The following is a 25,915-nucleotide window of genomic DNA, read 5'->3' on the forward strand; positions in this document are numbered from 1 at the left end:
CAGAGCACTGAGCACCAGAACGGCGAGGCACAGCAACAGCTTCTAACCTCAGGCAATCCATCTCACGAACATTTGAATTCTTAACAATAAACATGAAACACACAACACTATCATACATTTTTTTAACACACATACTTATTCCATTTCAAGTTTGCACCTAACATACTAAATTGTCTATTTTGTATATTTGTACATAATTATTTTGGGCTGCATCAATAATGCTATGAAAGTAATGGAATAAAATAAATGAAATGATTACGGTGGCTCAATACGCTGCAACTTCAGAAAACACATGTAAATAGAAAAAGCACCGCAAATCAAGATAACATCTTCATCAGTTTGACAGCAGGTGCTTCAAATGCTCACAACGCAAACAAATAAAGAAACGCACTGCAAAAGCTCACAACACAACCAAATAAAGAATTTTGTTTTCTTTATTTGCATTTGCAGTTCGTTTCTTTATTTGGTTGTATTGTGAGCATTTGCAGCGCGTGTTGTCAAATTGATGAAGTTGTTTTCTTAACTTGCAGGTGTTTTTATTCTATTTGCAGTGTGTTTCTTTATTTGGTTGTGTTGTGAGCAATACTTTTTGTACGCAAAAAAATAAAAATAAATTTATTCAACAATTCGTCTCCTCATGTTCAGCATAGCGCCATTTTGGTGAATCCCCGCTGGACGCAAAGTGCGTATGCTCTTCTGTGTCAGCCGCATAACGCATACGCTGTTTGGGATCTAATCAAAGCGTAAATACACGTAGAAAGCGTATCCGGTATGTGGCTGACATTGTTTGAAATTGTTTGGCAGTCACAAGCCTCCCGGTTTTCATCCAAAATATCTTAAATTGTGTTCCGAAGACGAATGAAGCTTTTATGGGTTTGGAACGACATGGGGGTAAGTGATTAATGACAAAATTTTAATTTTCAGTTGGAGTAACCCTTTAATGAGTCATACATTCAACTGATTCCTTCAAACGGCTGATTCATTCAGAAGCAAAGAGAATGAACGAAAGTCTTTATAAATGGGTCACTGAATCATTGGCTCACTAGATTCGTTCAAAAGTTGAGATTTATTCAGTAATAAAACACCAAAGCATGCTGCTTGGAGACGCACAACAGTTTAGCCCTGGCTTTGTTTGGAACTAGATTTATTGGCGAAATGGAGATACTGCTAAACTATATCATATATAAATATAAAAACTCATACAGGAGCATTTTTTTGCCCTCATATCCTGAATTTTAGTGGCATATAGTTGCATTCTAGTAGGCTACATCACACAGTCAGTCAGCTGTCCTGTATCAAGTACGTCATTTTATATTTTAGAAATATTTCATAGACGTTCCTCACAGAACAACTTCTTGTGGCCGGATAACAAGGAATAAAGCTTGCCAATGACATCAACAAATTTTCCAGTTAGCGTTAAGGGCTAATCACGGAAGTTAATCAATGCCATATCTTATTGCGGAGGAGGATGATTATTTCACAAAACTGCAGGATTAGCTTGATTAAGATGTATGTTTACACAGTTTGGACCTCATTTGGAAGGTCTTCCAGACTTACAACATCACAGGCTTTGCAACAGAAGGGCACGGCAAATCCTTGGAACTAAAGAAGCATTACTCTCCATTGTGTCAAAGCAAATAAGCCTCAAAGAACAGGAATTATGGGCCGCAAAGAGTTTACTTGGCAAGCACTTGAAGGAAGACAAAACCTACTGTTACCAGTATGATTTACTACAGCCAGATATTTATTGACATGTTAATGCTGTGGGTAATAACTTTGGGTGCTTTACCTAGAAGTTTAGAAACCTGTAAAGTTTAGTGATCTCAGCTTCTTTGGACGTTGACAGGGAATTTTTATGTGTCCCTTCTCATGTTCCCTCAGAAAGGTCATTACGCGCTGAAGGAATACAGCACTGCATCTCAGATGCAAAGGTCTCTTCATGCAACTGTCTGTGTGGGAGTGAGTGATTTAGGAAAGCTGACTTCTGACAGTACATGCTCCTCATTTATTACCTGCTGTAATATGTGCCTTTCCCTTAGTGCCATTAGTCTTCTGTGAAGCTCAATCAGCTCATCCAAGTATGCCTGCGGAACGAGATGTAATCAGTAAAAGAAGACATGTTTCAGATTGATCAGTCACGCTCTTACTAAATATGGCATGTCTAAAATGTTGTGGTGTCCTGCACTGCAGTGGTTTCAACTGTTTTTGTTTCTTTTGGACCTCAAGTGGCAGAATGAAACATCAGAATTGTTAAATGCACAAAAGTAAATGAAAATGTGCTAGTCATGTTTTAATATTAATTAAATGTAAATGTTTTTTGCATGTATTAATATTCCAACAACAGGCCAAAAAGGTCACAGTGTTCTTGTAGCTCAAACAGCATAGAGCTGCTAGCAATGCGAGGGGTTTGATTTCCAGGAAAATCATATAGACAAAACTGAATGCTTATGATGTTTAAAAATATTCCATATGACATATACAGTATTAATGTAATGTAGCACATGTGTTAACAAAATGACTGCTTACCTTATCACAGTCAATGTTTTTATTTTTGTCCATCTTTGCTTGTTTCATAGGACTCTTCACTTCGAGAATCTGCAAAATGTATCATATTTTAATAACATTATAATATAATATATTAGCATAATATATAAGCATTCAAAAGTTTAGGGTTGGTAATACTTTATGTTTTTGAAATAAGTCATTAATTTGATCAAAAATACAGTAAATTAATTAATAAAGTAATAATGTGAAATAGTTTGACAATTTAAAATAAATGTTCTATTTTAATTTATTTTAAAATATAAATCATTCCTGTGATGATAAAGCTGGATTTTCAGCACCATTACTCCAGTCTTTAGTGTCACATGATCCCTCAGAAATCATTCTTATATGCTGATTTGCTCCTCAAAAAAACAACATTTTAAGTTATGTGCTCAATATTGAACATTTTTGTCTGTATTCTTTGAAGAATAGAATGTTCAAAAGAACAGCATTTATTTGAAATAGAAATCATCTGTAACATTCTAAATGTCTTCACTGCCACTTTTAATCAATTTAATACATCCTTGATGAATGAAAGTATTTATTTCTTTAAAAAAAAAAAAGAATTAACTGGCCCCAAACCTTTGACAGGTAGTGTACACACCTATAATATATAATATCATATCTATGTATTTTAATTGTAACAATCAAACCAGATATAAAGGAATTTTCTCGTTTTAAAATCTCCCTAAAAACATACAGCACACATACACAGCTCTATAGTCTATTGACAGTTCAATGGAAGAGTGAAATCACAGCTACAGGAATGGGATGACAGAGAAGGTGATTCCAGCTCACCTGGTTATTAGCGGTTTTCAGTAGAGGTTGGGGGTCGTTATGGGGCAGTGGTGAAGAGGCAGAGCTATTTTCACTGTCACTGCCGTCACTTAAACTCACCCTGCAAAATACGTGACATATTCACCATTCATTATCCCTTTCTGAGGATGCTCATGTCAGCTACACAGCATGGTATGCTGGCATAGATTTATAAAATAGATTTTTTTCCTGCAGTCAGGGTTACGTGGTAGTTTTTCATAGATATTTACCTGCGGTGGCGATGTGTCATTTGCGTGTGTAATGGTCGCTCCATGTCCGAGTCCATGTCATTATCGTCCTCCTCTTCAGAATCTTCTTCGTTTTCATCTGAGTGCAAATCTGGAATCACCGACCGCAAAGGACCCAACACTATTGGTGAATAAGGAAGACAAACGTCTACAAAAGCACTTCTTTAGTGTAATATGCCAACATTTTTTATCCTTATAGGATACATTGCACGCACACATCCTCAGTTAGATTTCTCTAGTGTTAATATAATAAACTAATTTCTTGGTGAAGTGTACTCTGTGGGCAGTGTTGGGAGTAACGCGTTACAAAAGTAATGCATTACAGTAACGTATTACTTTTTGCTGTAACGCAGTAGTGTAAGGCATTACTAATCAATTTTCAGTAATTTTTTACTCTGCATATGTTCAGTAACGCTTGCGTTACAACACACTTTTAGCCCCTAATTATTATTTTTTTAATCTAAATTCGGGCTCCGACTTTTTTACGCCCCTAGGGTCGGGCTTCGGGTCAATATTCATGTCATAGTTCAGATGCTGACCAGTCCTCAGCCTGTTTTAGGCTTCTCCGTATCTTTATATTTTAGACATCCATCAATTATTGATGAAAAAAATTGCTGTGCTAATGGAAACAACACGAGTCCGAGCGGCTTGACGGTGTTTAGTGTCCCACAGCAGGAGCGAGCCGTCAGCACAGCTGAAGAGTTCTGCGTTCAAATACACGCAATAAAGCAAAAGGCCCAGCAAAAGTAATTACCATGAATGTGTCCGGGGGGAAATAGTAAGGATTCGCCATCTCCTCGTTAGACGCGCCTTTAGAGAGAAGTGCATCTTCACGGATAACGATTATATTAAATAGTTTTTGTTTTTATTTTTTTCGTTAAGTAGTAATTTAAAGCTTTCTATAGATATATTTATCATGTCTGGGAGGCATGTATTCGCTGACTTTCGGTTCATTTTTTTGAAGTGCTCCTGTTCAAGATAAAAGCACAACGTTTTGTTGACATTGTGAGTGCACACAAATAAAAGTAGACCCTTTACAGTTACGAATTATGTATTACTCTTATCTTTATAAGCAAAAATTATGGCCCAAGTTGTTTCCATTGAAAAAAAATTGCATTTGATTGCGCTGGTGCCTCTATGTCCTGCGCTTTAGCTTCCACTCTCTGCACAAACTAGGATGTGGCGCACATTTATCTAGGTTTAACGTTTAAACATTGTTATATGCTTGACCTGTTTTAGTATATCTATAGATTTTATTTTAGGCAAGTCATGATGATTTGAGAAGGCTAAATTGATCAAACATAAGCTATGATCAGCCTGCCGGTCTGCCACTGGCCGCTTGGTCGTTACTTTAGGAAAGAAAAAAAACTTGCTCCAAAACAAAAAAATGCTCCTAACGGTTTTTCTAAATGAACTTAATAAAAAGCCGGAACGAAATATAAACACTTTTCCATTAGGGCAGGGCTCTAGTACATTTTGTCATTTTAGAATGTTAAGTTCTACTTCTGTAGTTATTTTGGTGAAAGTAACTCAAAAGTAATACAGGAGTCATGTAACGCATTACAATTCTGAGACAGTAATGTTGTAAGGTAAGAAATTACTTTTAAATAACAGTAACAAGTAATCTGTAATGTATTACAGTTTGGAAGTAACTTGCACAACACTGTCTGTGGGTAAGAGAAGGGGCTTGACACACTGATCCATAACAAGGCCAGGCTTTTACCAAGCCAGCCAAAAGCAGCAGGATGTGACAAATATTGGAAAGGTTACCTTGCCGCTTGTGTGCGCGTCCAAAGCCAGAGTTTGAACTGGAGCTGGAGCTGGCCGGACTGGGCTGATCCGACTAGGAAAGAAGGCAAAGCACCAACTCAATAAAAATAAAAATACCAATATCAAAGCAGTCTAGTTTTGTGTGCTCAAGAACCATGACCATGAGATTATTTGGGAATTCAGCACTTTCTACTTTGATATCTCCCAATATACAGACATCAAAAACACATTTGCTAAGCCTTGCACAGTATTGCTTTTCCTCATGCCACAAAATTGTTTTTGCAGTTTTATAATTACAAATCCACGGTGAAGCTACCTCAGGGGGCAATATTTAAAACATATGTAAATCAAATATAATAATAAAATCAGTGACATTTTGACTAAAACAGTTGTAATAAATAAATAAATAAATAAATACCTGCAGCATTAAAGAACTGCAGCATTTAACTAAACATTTTGCCATTAAAAAATACAACAACAATAATAATAATAATAATAATAATTAAATATAATATATGACAATTATAATAAATTTTTTTAATAAAAATTTTCTGGTGCAAAAATAAAAATAATAAATAAATATGATAAAACGAATCAATTAATATATTCCCTATTTTACTGATCATAATTTATACATGCCCTAATTTATATATGAATTGCAGCTGAACATTTCCCCATAAAACAAGACTCAAAACGCCACACAAGGACTCATGTCCAACTGATCCAGTTCATTAGAATTAATTCAACTTTCTGATGGTATACATATGACATAGAAGACAGCTTGTTACGGGATAAACTACAGCTTTTTTACAACACAGCTGAACAGCTGTCAGTCATTGCTTGGTATTATTGGTATACTTTTAGCTACTCAGATACTGAATGACACCTACCGGTAATAACAGAGGCTTAAACACTGACTCTGAAAGAGAACCAAATGCAGTTACTTGTGTGGCCATTTCCATGATCTTCTGTTCCACACTAGAGGCTTTGATGGGTATTAGTGTCACTTCCTCACTGTAAATCAGTGGGTTCCTCATTTTCCCGACCTAATAAAGGCTGATTTATGACCACACAGATCCCTTTAGGGCAATGTTCACACTAAAGCTTCCTACTTGGACAAGTCTCTTCACTTCGAGTGCAAAAAAGCTGTACATGTCAAATGTACAAAATAAATCTAAAAATGTTGCTAAAACAGTCAAATTACGATGAAAGAATACCAGATTTTAAAACTCTGTCTGCACTGCTGGAAATGTGCATACTGGTCTTTACCATAAATGAAAAGATAAGTAAAGATAATGAGACCGTTATTCAGTGAGCAAGTCCACCAGGCTGAGGTTAAACTAGATTTAGTGGAGGTCTCTTTGAACTGTTGCATCTGTCGATAAATTGTTGAGGATCTCACAATTTACGAGGCACCTTTGAACTCGTAGGACAATAACTCACTACAGACCCAAGCCTCTCAGAACAATAGGACTGTGATTGATTGGATACATGGAGGTAAAAGAGCAGACATGTTTTTAAAGGGCCCCTATTTGCTTTTATGGCCCGTTTCCACTGAGCGGTAAAGTTTGGTACAGTACGGTACGGTACGCAATTATGTCCGTTTCCATTGTCAGAAGTTACTGTACCACTTTTTTGGTAGCCTTCCGTTGGGGTACCTAGCACAGCAAAGGGTACCAAAAGGGTGGAGCTAAACTCACTGCAGGACGTTGACTGGCTTACTAGAATCGTCACTTTTGCCTGATACAAGGGGATAAAGCTTCTCCTTCACTCGTTCCAAGATAGGAAGAGGAAGATTTTTTTTGTAGTGTGTGCAAGATTTAATGCCATGACTATAAAGAAGACTTTTAAGGCCTTAATTTATGGAAGGGCAAATTAAGTCTTAAGACCTGCAGAAACCCTGCTGTAATCACAAATTTAATGTTGCGTTAAACTATATTTAATACTAAATTTGATGCATTAAAGTATTTGTTTTAGAGTGATATTTTATACTTTGAATGCAAATGTTCTTTCATAGTCATTCACAACTTATTTTAGCTCTGTAATATTTATTTAAGAGCCAAACAGGATATTCAGGATATATTATGGTTGGAAATTAAGTGATTTATCAGGAATTGTGAAAAGAGGGTGTTTGGCACTAAATACTGCTGGTACCGGTCAATAACCTAAGAGGACTTCACAGCAGAGCAGAAAATGATAAGTATGAAATTATTAAATTCTTTTGGAGTAAGTGATGTTTCATGCACAATAAGACTAGGTAACGTTCAATAAGAAAATAAACAATCAATTTTGATTTCATGTTCACGTTAACCTTCTCCAAGAGTGCTTTTCTTCTGCATCTCAATGTTATATACTTTTATTGCACCAGTTGCAAATGTCTGCAATTAAATGTGTCCACCTGCCACTATAAAAAGAAATACAACAGTTTCCAAATGCACATCCATGCTGCTTTCCAAGCATTTAAAAACAAAAAAAGAGATCATTATGCATATAGCATCAACAAAAGAGAAGGTTCATGTGGTCTTTTCTAAGAAAACTCTTTCAAAGAAAGGCTCTTACGAAAACGGCCTTTTCGATCAAAGCAACATGAACGTAATGATGTTCTTTTAAAACGGCATTCAGTACAACAGAGATATGAGCTGTAAGTGGAGCGAATCCACAAAGACTTTCCGATCAAATGGAGGTATAATACAAATCAGGCTTATTGTGGCAAATGGGGCCGAGGATAAAAGAGTAAGAAAGGCGCTCTGTTACAATTGCCTTCCCGACTCTCCACTTGGCTGAAGTTTTGAGGTTTAAAGTTACATTAAAGTCCATTCTGTTTTTCTTCGCTGTACTCACGTTAAGTTTAAATTTGTACTCTAGCTGGAAACACATTGTACAAGCTTTCAGAAATTGCAGGAGTTGGAGGAACATTCTCAGTGCTCAGGAAAAAACCAGCAAGGAAGTTCAATGCGAAACTATTAACCTAATTCCTTTTGGAGAGTAGCCCAAGAGGAAATCTAAAGAAGCTATTAAATTTAATCTGAATTAATTTGTTTACATTCTTCTCTGATGAGCACTTGGTGAAACTGAATCGGGTCTCTTGAACAAAATGTATTCGCAGAAGCCATTCAGCTCCACAGCGAATGGAGAAAGTGAGTGTGGGATTTCTAACAGGGCTAGTACAGTGATTATGGCTAATGGCTAAGAAAGGTTTTAGAATACTCTTGGGAAACATTGGCTAACGTTGTCTATTCAGTCGAAACAGGCCAGAAGGATGCAAATTAGATCACTCTGTCCTCTTTCTTGCAATCTTCACTATACTAGTGAAATCATGGTGCACTGACTAAGGTACTTCATCTGCTTTCTTACGAGGGCGTGAGTTCAGTTTTTTTTTTAAATGACAGATGTATTTAGTAATGCTTGCATTACTATTACGCATACTTGGTTTAGGGGTTTACACAAATCTCAAATTCAAGTATTAAAACTTTGGTGCTTTTACAGTACATTACAGTATGAACCTGAGGGCTTTTTTAAAGAAATACATACTTTTATTCAGCAGGGATGCATTAAATTGATCAAAAGTGACTATAAATGCTGGGGCTTTTTTTTTTTTTAAATCAAAAAATGCATAAGTGACTTCTTTATTGATTACCTCAAATTTGGGGCCTTCTTATTACTTTTGTAAGCACTTGGAATTAAAGTTTATGTTGTATATACGGTGAAATGGGTAAGGGGAAAAATCCTACAATATTTAGGAATTTGGACATCAGAGAGAATTAAAAAAAAATTAGTTTTCTAGGTTTTTCTAGGTTGTTTTTGTCTTATCGACTTGCTATGCCTTTACTTAAAAATTATGGTTACTGTGCAATAACTACAGTAATTTTGAAACTCTCCTTTCCAAAGATTGTGTTCAAACCCACATCGCCTATCTCCTCACACAGCACCCGCCCAAAAACCATTCACCACGTCGGGCATCCTCACGGTGCCTTAAACCTACAAAAATACTGCAACGAATCAAAGGCAGAATATAACGGCGCGCTATAAAACTGTTACGGCTCACTCACTCGACTGGGGGTGAAAGTGGTGCTAGTGAGAGTTGCTGGCAGGAGACAGGTGCTAAAAATCTCCCGTGAAGCGAGTCGACAATAGGGGATGCCAAAAGTCCTGCAAGCAGGGTGGTAAAGAGACTTAACTTCAACACCTCGCCGAGCCTGTGGAAGAGCAAAGTTGTTTCTTTGAAGTTCCTTTCCCTTCGTTCTCACTGTTTTTTTCCCTTTTTATTCTTCAGTCTGCATTTTACTGCCTGTTTGTCTGTCTGGGACCGTAGCTGACATCAAACGCATGGTCAGGTTTCTGCGCTGTAAATCAAAAAGCCGCCTTTCTCTTACAGGCCGCACCCCTCTTCCCAAACTAGACGCTTGTAAAAGCTCATCGAAGAAGCCCTGCACCCCTTAGACAATAAAACTGATGCCATCACTCATGAGGAAAGGCTAGCAGGTCTTTAAGCATGAAGATCATCTGGAGTGTTTGGGTTCAATCGCCTGAGAATGTGAAGAGAGAGCCTTGCTGTCACCCAAACTTGAGTAATGACAGAGCTGTGGCCATGCAGTAAAATGCTACATTACTTTTTTTTTTTTTTTAGAGCTAATGAAAAAGCAACTTCCAATAACATGGCCTGGTTTGCAGTTTGCGGTGACATGCAGACCACCAAACTAAAACGATGCACTAAACCAGTAGAGCTCCGAACACACACATCTGAATTATTAAACAAGGAAATGTCTGTTAAATGGTGTTACAAGACTAAATGTGGCGCTTAAATGGCGTGGCGTTAACAGACATGTGCTGAATTACTTGCCAATTTTAATCTGTTATTGATTCCAAATTACATGACAAACATTGTAGTTAGTAATGTAATCCATTACATCGGACTACTTTTTGATCACTTTTAGATTCATCCCAAGTTGTTTATCACATGATTTAAATAGGATAATCTTGTATCATATTGACATACAAAAAACATTCTAAATGTAAGCAGTAGGCTATTTCAGAAAAAAAAAAATGTAAAAGAAAAAAAAAAAGGAATCAGGGAGAATCAATAAAGTAGCAATACTTAAAGGCTATTGTGTGAATAATATGTAATCAATAAAAAAAAATAACGGTAGTCTGATTACAAGTAATTTATTAAAATGCAATATAATTTATATACAAGTAGTTTTGGGATTCTGATTATATAATCCAGATTACATGTAATCAGTTACTACCCAGTACATGATATATAGTTGTCGTCAAACATTTATATGAATTATGATTGTTAAAATAAATAACTTTTTTTACTATTTGGTATCAATGTCAATATGCTCATAATCAGTCTTCAAAAGTCTGTATTTATGGTAAAATGCTGCAATAAACACTAAAAATGAAAGACCTTCTTCACATGAGTTTAGCAGAGGCAAAGCAGGTGGTCACTAGCAGCACCACACAGCTGGTCTGTGGCTTTACGACCATCGCCTTTGCTGTGGTGCCATAAATCTAGCAGTGGCTCTGAAACTGGCAACTGCTCTGCTTTAGGACTATTGTCTCATTCCCTTCAAGCTCATGAAGCTCTTCGCTTACGGAGGACGTCATATAAACCGATTTTAGGATTGGGTTACATCCACTCCCCACTAGTCTTTACTCTGAGCGATATACACGGCAACATGCACTTTGGATTTGGCCAGTGACTGCGGCACTTAACTTCCTATAACCTGTACTTAAATTTATCTTGTGTTAAGTTTTTTTGTTTTTTGGGGAGGGTTACGTATTTATATACTTAATAATCGCAGTATTTATTCATTTTTGAATGTGCTTTTATTTTTTATATATTTTTTACATTTCTATTTAGCTTTAATTTAATTTTTTTATTTTAGTAAATAAAACAAATAAATAAAAAAAAACAGTTAACAGCCAAGGGAACATTTTAAATGTTAAAAGTTTAGGCTTAAAGTCTTGCCATTTAATATTTTTATTTTATTTTATTTCATTTTAGCTGTATTTTAACAATTTTATAACAACACTGGTTAAGTATAGTTTGAAAAATAGTTTGAAGCATTCTGAGATATACACAAATAACCAACCCTGTATCCAGTCAGTACGTTTACATGCACACCAGAAAACTAACAGCAAAACATTAAGTATATTATTCATCTACCTGTGCATTTAATCAGTCTATCCACTTATACTTGCTAGTTATGGTCTAAAAAGCCCCAAGCAAGACAATAACCGTAACTACCATAACTACTATTACCACTAAATAGCATACAGTATGTACTGTATAAGTGAAGAAAGGTCCCTTACATCCCCTCTAACATTTATGAAAAACTACCTTAAATTTACTACGGTTTACTATTCAACCATAGTAAGTCCCATGGTAAATTTTGATAGAGAAAACAGTTATTTTTAGGACAAGATGCTCAACAGGACACGTATTAAGTAGCAGTTTACAGAATCAACAGGAGATGCTGCTGACAGCAACAATGAGGTACATTTTCCATCAAACTGTCCATTTACCCTTTATTCTGTCCATTCTGTTTCTTAAACTAAAACTAGATCATTATTCACTAATGCTTGTTCAAGTTCAGGCCTAGAAAACGGTCTAGAAAAAAGAAAAGGCAATTACAATTTCCTCTTGCAAACCACTCTTTTACTGCCCTTCTAAAGGCAGAAATAGACTGTAATGGTAATGTTGATCAGAGCAGGGCCATCAGGGCCTTACAGACCTGGTGACCCACAGAAAGCAGCACCTGGAATTCGTCAGTTGTCATAAACACTGAAGTTTCTTTCCTTTCATTTTTTTAAGGAGCGAGTTTAAAGGAAAACTCTTAGCCATTCATGGTGTCCTTTCCCATTCTCCTCGGGTGTCATAAAATCATAAATCTCGTCTCAGCACTTGCCTTCCAGCCAATAAAACAGCCCACGTTTTATGAGCTGCTCTCTAGCTTAAGGTAAACGAACCTTGCCACTGGTGGCACTAGCGAAGCTTAAAACATTCTAGACCTATACGAACTACTATAACTATTTCTATATCTTCAAATGAAATTGAGACTAAATTTTAAGCAATTGCCAGTTGAGCAGCACAATTTTGCAAGCTGACTTGTGATTGGCTCGCTTCATGCCTGGCAGCGAATCAAACACACAATTCACAAAACTATGAAATGAAATTGCTACAACATCAGTGCTCTTGTTTTGAACAAAACCCAAACAAACCTAAATAAGGAGAACCAGCTACCAGACTTCCTGTCCTGAAAAGCCGAGAGGTCTAGCATTGGGCGGCACTGATTTCCTGCATCCAATCCAGACAAATGGGGGCCTCAGCTCCTGGACACCCACCAAGTTTATTAGATCCCCTCTTGCACTAGACCGCCATTATCATAGCCCTCTAAGAGCCTGTCTCAACCTCTCTGTTTGATGTTTACAGAGAACCCCACGTCCCAGAAAAGGTCTCCGCTAATAGTCAACCACATCATTCAAACACAAAAGCTCACACCAAAAACTATTGAAAGTCATTGTACTTTTCCTTAAGACTGATTTTTTGCAAACTTATACAGTGAATATGCATTGAACTAGAGATGAACAATATTAAATATCAGATACCAATTGACTGATAATTATTTTCATAAATGGTCTACATTAAAATTCCATAATATAAAAAAAAAAATAAAACATTAAAAACAAAGTAATGTAATTTAAATAAAAATAATTTAAATGCTACATGTATCACAAATATTATGATATACTGTAATAATAATACAATATTCAAATAATCAGTGTTGGGGAGTAACTAGTTGCATGTAACGGAATTACGTAATTTAATTACAAAATAAATGTAATTAGTTACAGTTACTGAGAAAAAAATGTGTAATTAAATTTGATACTTTTGAAAATGTTAATGATTACAAAGGGGGTTACATCTGATTTTTTTCACACACACTCATACAGATTTAATTGACTTTCATAAATTGCATTGACTGCTCTAAAATGAGACATCAGTGTTTCAGGAGTTTAGGACAAAGAATAGGACACATGCTTATTCAAAACAAGTATAATAGCTATTAAACTAATTCTTATTATGATTTTAAATTTGTATTTAACCTCAGAATGATCTCAAAGTAAATAAGAGGTGTTCTGATTGTGGTGGCTGTGCTTTAAATTAAGTTATTACACGGCTCTGTGGAATGCTTGATTCTGATTGGTCAGTCGTGCCAATCCAAGGTATGTTATTCCTCGATAACAACTGGTAAAAGCTTATAACAGACTCATCCGGGTAACTTAAGTTGGTGCTATATGCTTGCTAGGAACAGTTTTTCTTGGTGGAAGCTTTGCGTTTGGTTAGCTAGTTTATTTTATTTTTATTTAGTCATTTAGCATAGATAAAATAAAATTAGAATAGAGAGTGCTAGAGTTAGAGGGTCAAGTAAAGATGGAACAGATGAGTTTTTAGCCGTTTCTTGAAGATGGGTAAAGATTCGGCTACTCTGATTGAGTTGGGCAGGTCATTCCACCAAATAGGAACAGTTAATGAAAAAGTCTGTGAAAGTGTTTTTGTGTCTTTGGGATGGTACAATAATGCGTCGTTCACTTGAGGAACGCAAGCTTCTAGAGGGCATATAAGTCTGAATTAACGAATTTAGGTAAAGGGGTGCAGAGCCAGTGGTGGTTCTGTAGGCAAACATTAATGCCTTGAATTTAATGCGAGCAGCTATTGGTAGCCAGTGCAAATTGATGAACAGAGGCGTGACGTGCATTCTTTTTGGCTCATTAAAGATTAATCTTGCAGCGATTACATATACATATACATATATATATATATATGTTGACTGAACTTAGGTCTGAAGGTGGTGCTTAAGATATTGTTTGTCATTTAGTGTTTCTTTAAAAAAAAGGGAGGGGGGGCTAAAAATAATACTGATAAGATAAAACTACTACGAATTCTACTACTAATAAGAACCATATAAAACGCACTAAGGATTATTGAGCTGCTGGGTTCATGAATATTAATCAGGTCTGCGTTCGCTCGAACTGATTTGCTGAAATCAAAACTGGGAGGATAATAGGTGAGCGCCAGCCAATGAGATTGCCATTTGCGCATTAGTCCCATCCACTACCGGAAAACCCGGCAGTTCTTAAAAGCTGAAGAATTCCAAAGAAACTCCGTTATTTTGACAGGAAAATACAACAAAGGATATCATTTACATGTAGCGCGTCAATTCTGCATGATTTGTTAAGGGCCGTACACACCGGGACGAATATTGGCGCGCGTTATTCGCCAGCGTTTTTCAACGCATTTTTTGTGTTCACACCCAAGCGATTTTCGCTGACGATGAGCCGAGTGAACATGTTTTACATTAAGCGCCATGATGGCGCTTAATGTAAAACAGAAATACCCCAGTACACAAGGTGGCGCTGCGCAACTTTACGCTTCTGACACTCGCTTGTCACTCAGAAGAAGAGAGCAAGTATTTACGCGCTTGTCAAAATCCTACAAAGAAAACATGGATATTTCAAGCACCAGTAGCTCCAGCTTTTCTTTGTGTTCAGACACCAACGAGACCAGCAGCTCTACTTTCATCTTGCCTTGCATCTTCTTCGTCTTCTTATTTCTTCCCGGCAGTGTAGACACTACTTGGCGTATATCTTCTTCGTCGTTACGTATGTGTGCTCGGCAAGACCGCTTTGTGTTTGAGCGCCCCCAAGTTGTGTTTTACTGTAACTTCAGCAGCTCCAGACACGTGAGTAAAAGCGTCAATCTCATTGGTCGGATAGTTTTTGACGCGGCATTTACTTAACGTGACATTTACCTCAGCAAAGTAATTCCGCTGTTCACAGTTCATTAGTTAGCTATAAAACAATACTGAATAGGAGGTTTTTTTTAACTTATTAAATTATATATGTATGTTTGAATAAATCTGGTATTAAGGTATTTATGAAGAAAAAAGTAAATTTATGGTAACAAAAGTGGTTAACATTCAACCTGTTCTTTTTCATCAGTATTATTTGTGATTTTGTGAACGGGAGTTCCTCTTTTGCTGTGCTATAAGCCGGGCTTCGGACGCTTTCACTTTCGAATTCACGACCATTGTCACTTTTTACAAGAAAAGATCGTTGTCTGTTTTGCTTACTGCCTACAGAGCAAACAGGTCTGTGGATGATGCAGTCAACATGGGACTGCACTTCATCCTGCAGCATCTGGACAGACCAGGGACTTATGTGAGGATCCTGTTTGTGGACTTCAGCTCCGGTTTTAACACCATCATCACGGACACCCTTCAGAATAAACTGTCTCAGCTTTCCGTCGCCACATCCGTCTGTCAGCGGATCACCAACTTCCTGACAGACAGACAGCAGTTAGTAAAGCTTGGTAAATTCACATCCAGCACTCGTACCATCAGCACTGGAGCTCCTCAGGGCTGCGTACTCTCCCCACTGCTCTTCTCCCTCTACACCAACGACTGCACATCTAAAGACCCCTCTGTCAAGCTCCTGAAGTTTGCAGACGACACCACACTGATCGGCCTCATCCAGGACGGTGACGAGTCTGCTTACAGACAGGAGGTTAAGGAGCTGGCTGTATGGTGCAGTCTTAACAACCTGGAGCTGAACATGCTCAAAACTGTGGAGATGATCGTGGACTTAAGGAAAAAAAAACCCTGCACTCCCCCCACTCACCATCATGAACAGCAATGAACAGCACCATAACAACAGTGGAGTCATTCAGATTCCTGGGCACCACCATCTCTCAGGACCTGAAGTGGGGCAATCACATTGACTCTATTGTGAAAAAGGCCCAGCAGAGGTTGTACTTCCTTCACCAGCTGAGGAAGTTCAACCTGCCACAGGAGCTGCTGAAACAATTCTACTCTGCCATCATTGAATCCGTCCTCTGCACTTCAATAACTGTCTGGTTCAGCTCAGCTACCAAATCTGACCTCAGAAGACTACGGAGAGTAGTCCGGACTGCTGAGCGAATCATTGGTACAACCCTCCCCACTCTTCAAGAACTGTACTCATCCAGAGTGAGCAAAAGGGCTGGTAAAATCACTCTAGACCCCTCACATCCAGCACACTCCCTCTGTGAACTTTTACTGTCTGGTCAACTCTACAGAGCTCTGAGAACCAGAACGACCAGACACAGGAACAGTTTCTTCCCTCAGGCAATCCATTTAATGAACACTTGACAATAAAACGCGGAACACACAACTCTTATTTATTCACCACACTTGCTTACTTTATCTAATTTTTTTCATTTCAAATTTGCACATATCAGACCTGTACACCATAATTGTCTATATTATATATTGTGTTTTTGCTGTTTTGTACATTGCCTATTTGGATATTTGTATATTATTCTTTATTATCTGTGTCCTGTCCTGTTGCTGTCTTTCTGTTGCACTGTGGAGCGTCTGTCACTATAACAAATTCCTTGTATGTGTAAACATACTTGGCCATAAAAGCTCATTCTGATTCTGAGACGAGGCATGGCATAAGCTTCACCAGAATGTTTAGCAAACACAGAGGAATCACATAAATAAAGAACATTTAAAGAAAGCCTCCATAGCATAACGTGAGATAAACAGCAAAGGACATACCGTTCAAAAAACACTTTTTGAACGGTATTACTGTAATAAATCAACTTTTTCATGATATTCTAATTTTATGACCAGCACCTGTGTGTGTGTGTATATATATATATATATATATATATATATATATATATATATATATATATATATATATATATAAAAAGTGCATTTATTCACAAAAATATTTTTTATTCACACAAAGTAGATCAGCCGATGCAGATTCAAAAATTAAATCAAATGATAACCAGTATGGTAACAATATTTTTTGGATTCCTATAGTACCTAACATATAGTCATTACAAAGACTTCAGTTTGGTTATTTTGCCATTAGCAAACTGTATTTCCATAAAGGTTATGATAAACCTCACCAAATGCTTACAGATATTACAATACCCGGTTTGAAGGACAACTAGCCAACTGGGGAAAATCAAGGACTAGTTTTCCTATTTTTATGTTTAAGTATAATGATTAGAAATTCACTTACAGCTGATCTTGTGAAAGTGTTGTCGTCCATGTCCGAGTCATTCGGATCCAATACATCCTGGAAGGGTGGTAACGCTGACAGTTTTCTCTTCTCTGAAAGTTCAGTGTTTTGTAACCTACTAGCCCTAATTTGCGGCTTGTCTTTCAAAACCTTTTTATCCGAATGTTTTTGTAGCAAGGTAGGACATGCTTGCTGCTTTTGCGAGCTCTCTGAAAAACTGCTTTTCTGTTTTTTGGTAACATGACCTTCACTGACCAACACAGGCCACCGTTTACTTTGTCCCAAGCTTGAGAAGTTACCCTCCAATGACCGTTGCTCTTTCGACGTGGTCTTGGGCTCCTTGAATCCCATTTGGGGAACGGGCCGATCTTCCTGAATTGGTTGATTCTCTTTGGGTTTTTTAGAATCTTTAGAGGGTTTTCCAGAGTCCTTACTGAAATCTCTGAAGGCACTTTTGGGCTCTTTTGAGTCTTTGGAAGGCTTGTCCTTATGGTCCTTAGATGGTTTGTGGAGCTTGAGGGAGCTGCTGCTGATGTTGTTTGTGGTTGTAAGAGCACTGCTGCTTTTGGACCCATTCTGTAATGAGAATATGACAATATTAGGAAAGATAACGCCACTTACTTTGAAGGCTATGCTAATTTAATTAATTTGACAACCTTGACTAAAAAAGTACTTTGATAGCACCATTTTTATAGTGACGATATGAAAGGTACTTATGATAGTAGTCGTTTTTTTTAAGAAATTAACTTCCATTCAGCAAGGACATTAAATGAATCAAAAAACGACAGCAAAGAAATTTATAATTTTATTAAAGACTTCTATTTAAAATAATTGCTCCACAAAAACCATTAAGCAGCACAACCAATTTTAACTGTTATAAGAAATGTTTCTTGAGCTCCAAATCAGCATATTAGAATGCTTTCTGAGGGATCATGTGACACTGAAGAACATTTTTTTTTTATAATACATTAAAATATTAAAGTTATTTTAAATTGAAATAATATTGGACCATTTTACAGTTTTAATTGCATTTTTTATTAATAAATGCAACCTTGTTGACACATGCATTAAACATTAAAAAAATCTTACCAACCCCAACCTTTTGAATGGTATAGTATAGCACAGACATATTCATATACCATAGTATTTACATGGACAAAAACCAATCGCTATACATTTTGTTAATGAAATGAAGAACAATACATAACTGCTATAAATATTCAAATATTCAACTTTCCTACCATTATAATTGACAAATGATGCGTGTGAACAACCGAACCCAACCGAACAACCGAAACAACCGAACCCAGATGTGAAGCATTTCCATAAACAATTTTTCAGAAAGATCCTAAAAACAATTCCACTGGGGGAAGGGCAAACTCTGAGCTATCTGGGAGGCAACACGGGGCAGAAGCAACAAGCCTTTGGTTGACTTTAATGACAGGGTTATCCTATCTTCAGGTCAAGTTAACTAGCCCCTGTCAATAAGTCATTGATGCAGTTAAGTCGTTAAGCAGTCTAGACAGAATAGGTGTTACAACCTGCCCAGACTACCTTTAAACCCAACTTATATTGTTCTACCTGATACAGAAATGGACTAAACCTTTTTTCCCTGTTTGAAACTGTTTAAACACTTTGAGAACAAAGGTGAAACTGTTATAATTGGCTGTAAAAACTACATGAAAAGTCCTTTTAAATGGTCTTGAAGACAGCAGTGTTGATGTCAAATGCATTTAGACTTAAGTTTATGGATAGTCTTGTTACATTTATAATCAGTTATAATCAGCATGCTACAGTACGTTTTGGCAGCACACAAACGGGCGAAAACCTCTATTGAAATGAATACACCATCATCATCATGATCAGCACTATTAGAGCTTATTGCAACTAGTGCATTTTGTAAACACCTAAACACTACGAATATTTCTCCAAGAAAAGTCCAGTTTTGCATTTATCAATGTCACAACAGACTCCCAGGAAATATTATGGTTGGCAATCAATCAACCTTCAAAATCTTCAACCATAACATTAAATTAAGTGGAGGAAGGGGAGAAGGACAATAAAGCGCAGATTGTCGTTTTTGTTAAAGCGACCGGTGTAGTAGTGCAGGGGAGGTTGGCTGCGAATGACCCTTGATCTGTCAGCAATCCATCACACGCAAGGGCCTGTTTAGATTGGGAACTGTTTCCATGTGCACTGGGGACTCTCGTAACTTCACTGTAAGAGCTAGCGTACAAAACAAGCTCCTTTGCGACTAAGTGATATTGCACAGGAGACTAAAAATAAATCTAAATCGAAGAAACGTGGCAGTGTGCAGTCAAGCAAGATTTACTAGCATTACGGCTAATGTGGTTTAATAGATGCATGGATAAAAAATTGCAGTGTCTGAGGGTTTCTCAAACAAATTCTCGCACTAATCAATTTGTTTCTTTTAAAAACTATTGTTTTCTTAAATTAAAATGTCATTACAGGCTGATTAACAAGAATGCGTTGGAAAACTGTAAACATGGTACTGTACGTCTAGATACGAATCTTTTTGCACATACAGATCGCCGTTGTAACGGGACACCTGGTGAGTTCGCTTACGTCATCGGAATGCTAGCATGTGCTTTCTCAGCAGCCAAGAAATGCTCGACTTAAGCCAAGTTTCACATCTCTAAAATCCTTGGAGTGAAATAGCCCCAAACGTTTTTCAACTTAATATATGCAGGAATATGCAGGAATTTGAAGATCCAAATTTGAAGATCCACACTAACCTTTGAGCCTGGGAAAGACTTGCTCTTTTTCACATCAGAGAAGGTCAATGTTAATGAGTTGCTGGGTAATGTGGGCAGCTTTAGATGCTGCCCGAACAGAGAAGTAGAGCCCTCCTGCATTACCATTAGCTATGAGACAAAGACAAATGAAAACAGTGATGACCAATGAAATGCAAAACTGCAGGTTCATTCCTTTTAATTACTTTTAATTAGCAAGGACAAATTAAACTGATCAGAAGTGACAGTAAAGACATTGATAATGTAACAAAAATATTTATTTTTCAAATAAAGGCTGCTCTTTTCAACATGAAAATTAAGCTTTGCCATCACAGGAATGAATTAAATTTTAAAATATTTTAAAACGGAAAACGGTTATTTTAAATTGTACAAATATTTCACAGTATTAACATTTTTTACTGTATTTTTGATCAAATAAATGCAGCATTGGTGAGCATAAGAAACATCTTTAAAAAACTGCACAGCTTTCAAATGTTATTGTATGCTAGAATCTATTATGTTTATGTTTTTGCTGACAATAGTTGCTATGTTACAAAGTGTAACACAAAACAAAGAAAAGGAATGTTGTTTCAGATGCATTTTGAAGATTATGACAATAGCATTTTTTGGTTATTTACAGTAACGTGCAAGTAAATCGTTCACTATACAGTATGAAAACAGTGTAAACTTCAAAATAATTAGAAAAATACTGTTCAAGTTCTGTTAAATACAATGAAACATTGAAAATGGAGTTTGTCCTTACGTTAGAGTCCTCTGAAGATCTTTTGTGAGGATCCCGTTGCTGTAAATGACAAAATACAGATATTACAGTCTAAAAATATAGACTATGAATCAACACAAACCACCACAGACACTCTCTCTCACACATAAACACACTCTAACACCTAATTGACAAAAAACACTCTGCTCACTCCTGACCTGATGTAATGACAGAATGCCTTTCATCAGCCAAAACAATCAGATAAATTGGAAAAACCTTCCTCAGTCACTACCTCGCTAAATTGATATTGCTCTAGTGAACGGTTCTCTTAATTAAAACAACTTCCTGTACAACTGCCCGTTTGCCAATAAACTGTTCCAATTCCTGCCATGCCTCATCTGTAAGCCAGACAAGCACCAGCGGAGATGGTGTCTTAGCCCCAGCCGTAAAACATTCAAATTACTGGAACAAGGCAGGAGAGGGCGAGCTAAAACTACAGAGAGGGCCCTCACAAGAATAATCATGACTGCTGGTGGAACTTCAAAAAACATCTAAGATCAACGAAATGAATAAATACAAGCCAGTTGATTCATAAAAAGCGTGTGGATCCTTTGGCACGGGCCCAAACACAACTCCGTTGTCCTCCAGTGATAGACGGTCGAGTTAAGACTAGCCCAATCAAATCCTGTAAAATTACTTATTGTCTTGGTTGATGGAAACAGTAATTCTATTTTGACAGATTGCCTGTCAATGGCTTTCATCTCTGGAGTACTGTTTGCTAGGACTAGCAGAGACAAGCGGCAGGGGACATCCTTGCATTTTTCACCTGTGAACAGAGGGGACGTAATGAGGCTAATTGTGGAACGGTTTCTAAATACAAATATTTTCTCAACTGTCTTCAACAAAGATGTACATTAGCTCTGAAACTGAAGTCACATGATTCCGATCATTCCAAAAAAAAAAAAACGCGACCCGCCCATCTCGTTCCCTGAGGTACACCATGCCCATCCCCAGCCGGTTCGTACCCCTCCAGCCTTGAGCAGCTTCCTGCGGAACTCTTCAGTTGGGTTATTGAATGTAAGCTTTTCACAGCGGAGATGATTGACAGGTGGGTGACCCTCCAAGTGCAGGAACAAATCGTAGTCAAAGCGCACTTTTTTTGGTTCTTCCTGGTGAAAAGTAACAAGAATGTTACATTTACCCAATGTAAATAACTGCCTGGATTGGTTTAATTTTAGGTTACAGATTAAAAACACTTGTTTATAGAAATCATAATTCACAATTACAGGTTTCCACAAAAGAGAGGTAAAACAAAAGTACCTTATTTTTAAAGTAAACTTCAATAGGCAAGATGAACCCAGCGTATCCAGACTCTTCAACTTTATATGGTGGATCCTTGCACACTGAAAGAGAGAGAGAGAGAGACTGTTGGTTTAATTTTAGCATGTTAATCAATACTTAAAGCAATAAGCCACAAATAGGTGTACTGCTATACTGTAAATATATAATCATAACTATAGGGTGTCTTTAGGTGCAACATGCTTACAGCCTCTTTAGCCATAAAGTTTGCAATATAGCACAGCCTTGTTTGCCTGTTGTGAAGTGGGTATTACATAAAAATACAATATACACAAACGTTTATTAAGCAAACACATTAAAGGAAATAATAATGAGATTTACTTGATCACAGATTTTTTCCCCCTTTTTTATTTTTTTTAATTAGATGAGCAGTAGCTATCAGGTAAGACACTGACATTTTACTTTATCATATTGCTATAAAAAGCAGAGGTTATATACTCAAATTAAGCACCATTATTATTCCAGCAACATTATAAAAGCATATAAGGCATAGGTTCCATGCTAGAGCAAAATAGGATTCCTCATAACCTAGTAAGAATGAGCATCACTGGAGGTACAGTCAGGTTTAAAGCAGAATGTGTATCGCAATCAGGGCTCAACATACAGGTGCATCTCAATAAATTAGAATGTTGTGAAAAAGTTCATTTTTTCCTTGTAAGTTATTTCAAAAAGTGAAACTTTCATATATTTTAGATTCATTGCATGTAAAGTAAAACATTTCAAAAGTTTTTTTGTTTTAATTTTGATGATTAGAGCTTCCAGCTCATGAAAGTCAAAAATCAGTATCTCAAAATATTAGAATATTTACATTTGAGTTTCAATTAATGACCATCCCTACAGTATAAAGTCCGGGTATCTCTTGTTCTTTGAAACCATAATAAATGGAGAAGACTGCTGACTTGGCAATGATCCAGAAGACGATCATTGACACCCTCCACAAAGAGGGTAAGTCACAGAGGGTCATTACTGAAAGGAGTGGCTGTTTACAGAGTACTGTATCAAAGCATATTAAATGCAAAGTTGACTGGAAGGAAGAATTTGGGTAGGAAAAGGTGCACAAGCAACAGGGAAAGGTGCGCAAGCTTGAGAATACTGTCAAGCAAAGCTGACTCAAACACTTGGGAGAGTTTCACAAGGAGTGGACTGAAGCTGGAGTCAGTGCATCAAGAGTCACCACGCTCAGACGTCTTCAGGAAAAGGGCTACCAAGCCACTTCTGAACCAGAGACAACATCAGAAGCGTCTTACCTGGGCTGCGGAGAAAAAGAACTGGACTGTTGCTCAGTGGTCCAAAGTCCTCTTTTCAGATTAAAGTAAATTTTGCATTTCATTTGGAAATCAAGGTCCCAGAGTCTGGAGGAAGAATGGAGAGGCACAGAATCCATGTTGCTTGAAGTCCAGTGTGAAGTTTCCACAGTCAGTGATGATTTGGGCTGCCATGTCATCTGCTGGTGTTGGTCCACTGTGTTTTCTGAAGTCCACAGGCAACGCAGACATCTACCAGGAAATTTTAGAGCACTTCATGCTTCCTTCTGCTGACAAGCTTTATGGAGATGCTGATCTCATTTTCCAGCAGGACTTGGCACCTGCCCACACTGCCAAAGGTACCAAAAGCTGGTTCAATGACCATGGTGTTACTGTGCTTCATTGGCCAGCAAACTCGCCTGACGTGAACCCCATAGAGAATCTATGGGTTATTGTCAAGAGAAAGATGAGCCACACCAGACCCAACAATACAGATGACCTAAAGGCCACTATCAAAGCAATCTGGGCTTCCATACCACCTCAGCAGTGCCACAAACTGATCACCTCCATGCCACGCCGAATTGAGGCAGTAATTAAAGCAAAAGGAGCCCCTACCAAGTATTGAGTACATATACAGTTAATGAACATACTTTCCAGAAGGCCAATAATTCACTAAAAATTATTTTTTCTTATGAAGTATTCTAATTTGTTGTGAATTGGTGGGCTTTTGTTAAATGTGAGCCTAAATCATCACAATTAAAAGAACCAAAGACTTAAACTACTTCAGTCTGTGTGCACTGAATTTATTTAATACACAAGTTTCACAATTTGAGTTGAATTACTGAAATGAACTTTTCCACGACATTCTAATTTATTGAGATGCACCTGTACTTTGTGTATATATGCAATATGTAAAATATGTAAAGATAGGCCTATATATAAATCTCTATGCTTAAAATCTGTTTTCGGTTTTAATATTTTACAATTTTTTTTTATTTATAAATACAAATAAATATAAAAAAATATATATATTGGCATATATTTGGAATTATCAGATGCCATCAATCCACTCTTCAACATCACATGATCCTTCAGAAAACATGCTAATGTTGATATGGTGTCAAGAAACATTCAGAATGTTCAAAAGAACACTATATATATATATATATATATATGTGTGTGTGTGTGTGCATATATACACACATGTATATGCATATATATATATATATATATATATATATATATATATATATATATATATATATATATATATATGTGTGTGTGTGTGTGTGTGTGTGTGTGTGTGTGTGTGTGTGTGTGTGTGTGTGTGTGTGTGTGTGTGTATATAAAAGAGATTTTAGAAAATTATAAATGTCTTTACTGTCAATCTTGTTAAAGGTAATGCATCCTTGCTCAATGAAAGTATTAATCCTTTTTCAAAAAATTACACAGCAGGTTTAATGCAGTTGCCTGTACAAAAATGAAACCTTTGCTAACAATAACCTTCACTGCAAGTAAAAATATATGTTAAAGCTTTGCCATAAACTCCTCATCTCCACTATATCTCAGAGAGGTCTTCTAAAAAGGTTCACAGCCTCTCCCGGGAACTTATTAGCGTTTAGACTTGCTGTTTAAATGACCTGGAACGTGTGACATCTTCCCTGATTAACTGCATTATTTATATGTCTTTATGGCCAAATCCTTTGTGCAATATAAAAGCAATGGGCTTCCATCTTGTTATTTTAATTTATGGCATTCATCAAGAGACACCACTTATAAAAAATAAACTGCTCTAAAGCACATTTGGTTTTGCTTACACAAATCATTCATCATCATCATCTTTCAAAACACTAAACCTCCTCAGTGAATAAATTATCTGCACCAACACTTTTGTTTTACAGCAATGCCTTGCTATTCATCATCAGATACATCTCAGCCTTTTTATCTCCCTCTTCTACACACACACACACACACACACACACACACAAACACTTCAAGTTACAAAAGACAAATCATCAACCTTGGTCCCAATTAGACATTTCAGGATAAGCACCCAGTAGTTTAGGTCAGGTGACGCCCCATGGGAACACTTGTTTGTCTCACTCTCTAAATCCCAAAAGTGCTTCTTAACAGCATCAGCAATTAGTCAACATGTACTGTTGAGCTTTAATGGATCCAAGGACACCTGCAGACAACGTCAAATAAAAAGAGGAACTTGTTCTTTCCTTACATTTTGTATATAATTAAACGCACTCAATATTAAACTGCCAATCTAGTCAGTATTTGTTTGATTATTAAGATGTAATAATCTGTTCTGTAATCTTCTGTTTTTTGCACAGTCACACTTATTTGAGATTTAGCAGGTAACTCTTAGGA

The 25,915-nt window shown here is 36.9% G+C and overlaps 1 protein-coding gene across 2 annotated transcripts in view; it reads right to left on the reverse strand.

Moving 5' to 3' along the window:
- Positions 1-25,915, reverse strand: part of LOC306861406 (protein AF-9-like) — a 58,800-nt gene that overhangs the window by 2,459 nt on the left and 30,426 nt on the right. For both annotated transcript variants that reach the window (XM_079403633.1, XM_079403632.1), the window contains exons 3-12: positions 22,257-22,339; positions 21,962-22,105; positions 20,979-21,017; positions 20,219-20,347; positions 17,463-18,038; positions 5,379-5,451; positions 3,591-3,729; positions 3,343-3,442; positions 2,527-2,595; positions 2,013-2,084 (exon numbers count right to left, since the gene is read on the reverse strand). In XM_079403633.1, coding sequence (XP_079259759.1) covers positions 2,013-2,084; positions 2,527-2,595; positions 3,343-3,442; positions 3,591-3,729; positions 5,379-5,451; positions 17,463-18,038; positions 20,219-20,347; positions 20,979-21,017; positions 21,962-22,105; positions 22,257-22,339 — 1,424 coding nt within the window. The remainder of the gene's footprint in view (positions 1-2,012; positions 2,085-2,526; positions 2,596-3,342; positions 3,443-3,590; positions 3,730-5,378; positions 5,452-17,462; positions 18,039-20,218; positions 20,348-20,978; positions 21,018-21,961; positions 22,106-22,256; positions 22,340-25,915) is intronic.

Source organism: Barbus barbus, assembly GCF_936440315.1.
Source record: "Barbus barbus genome assembly, chromosome: 1".
Taxonomy (NCBI): Eukaryota; Metazoa; Chordata; class Actinopteri; order Cypriniformes; family Cyprinidae; genus Barbus; species Barbus barbus.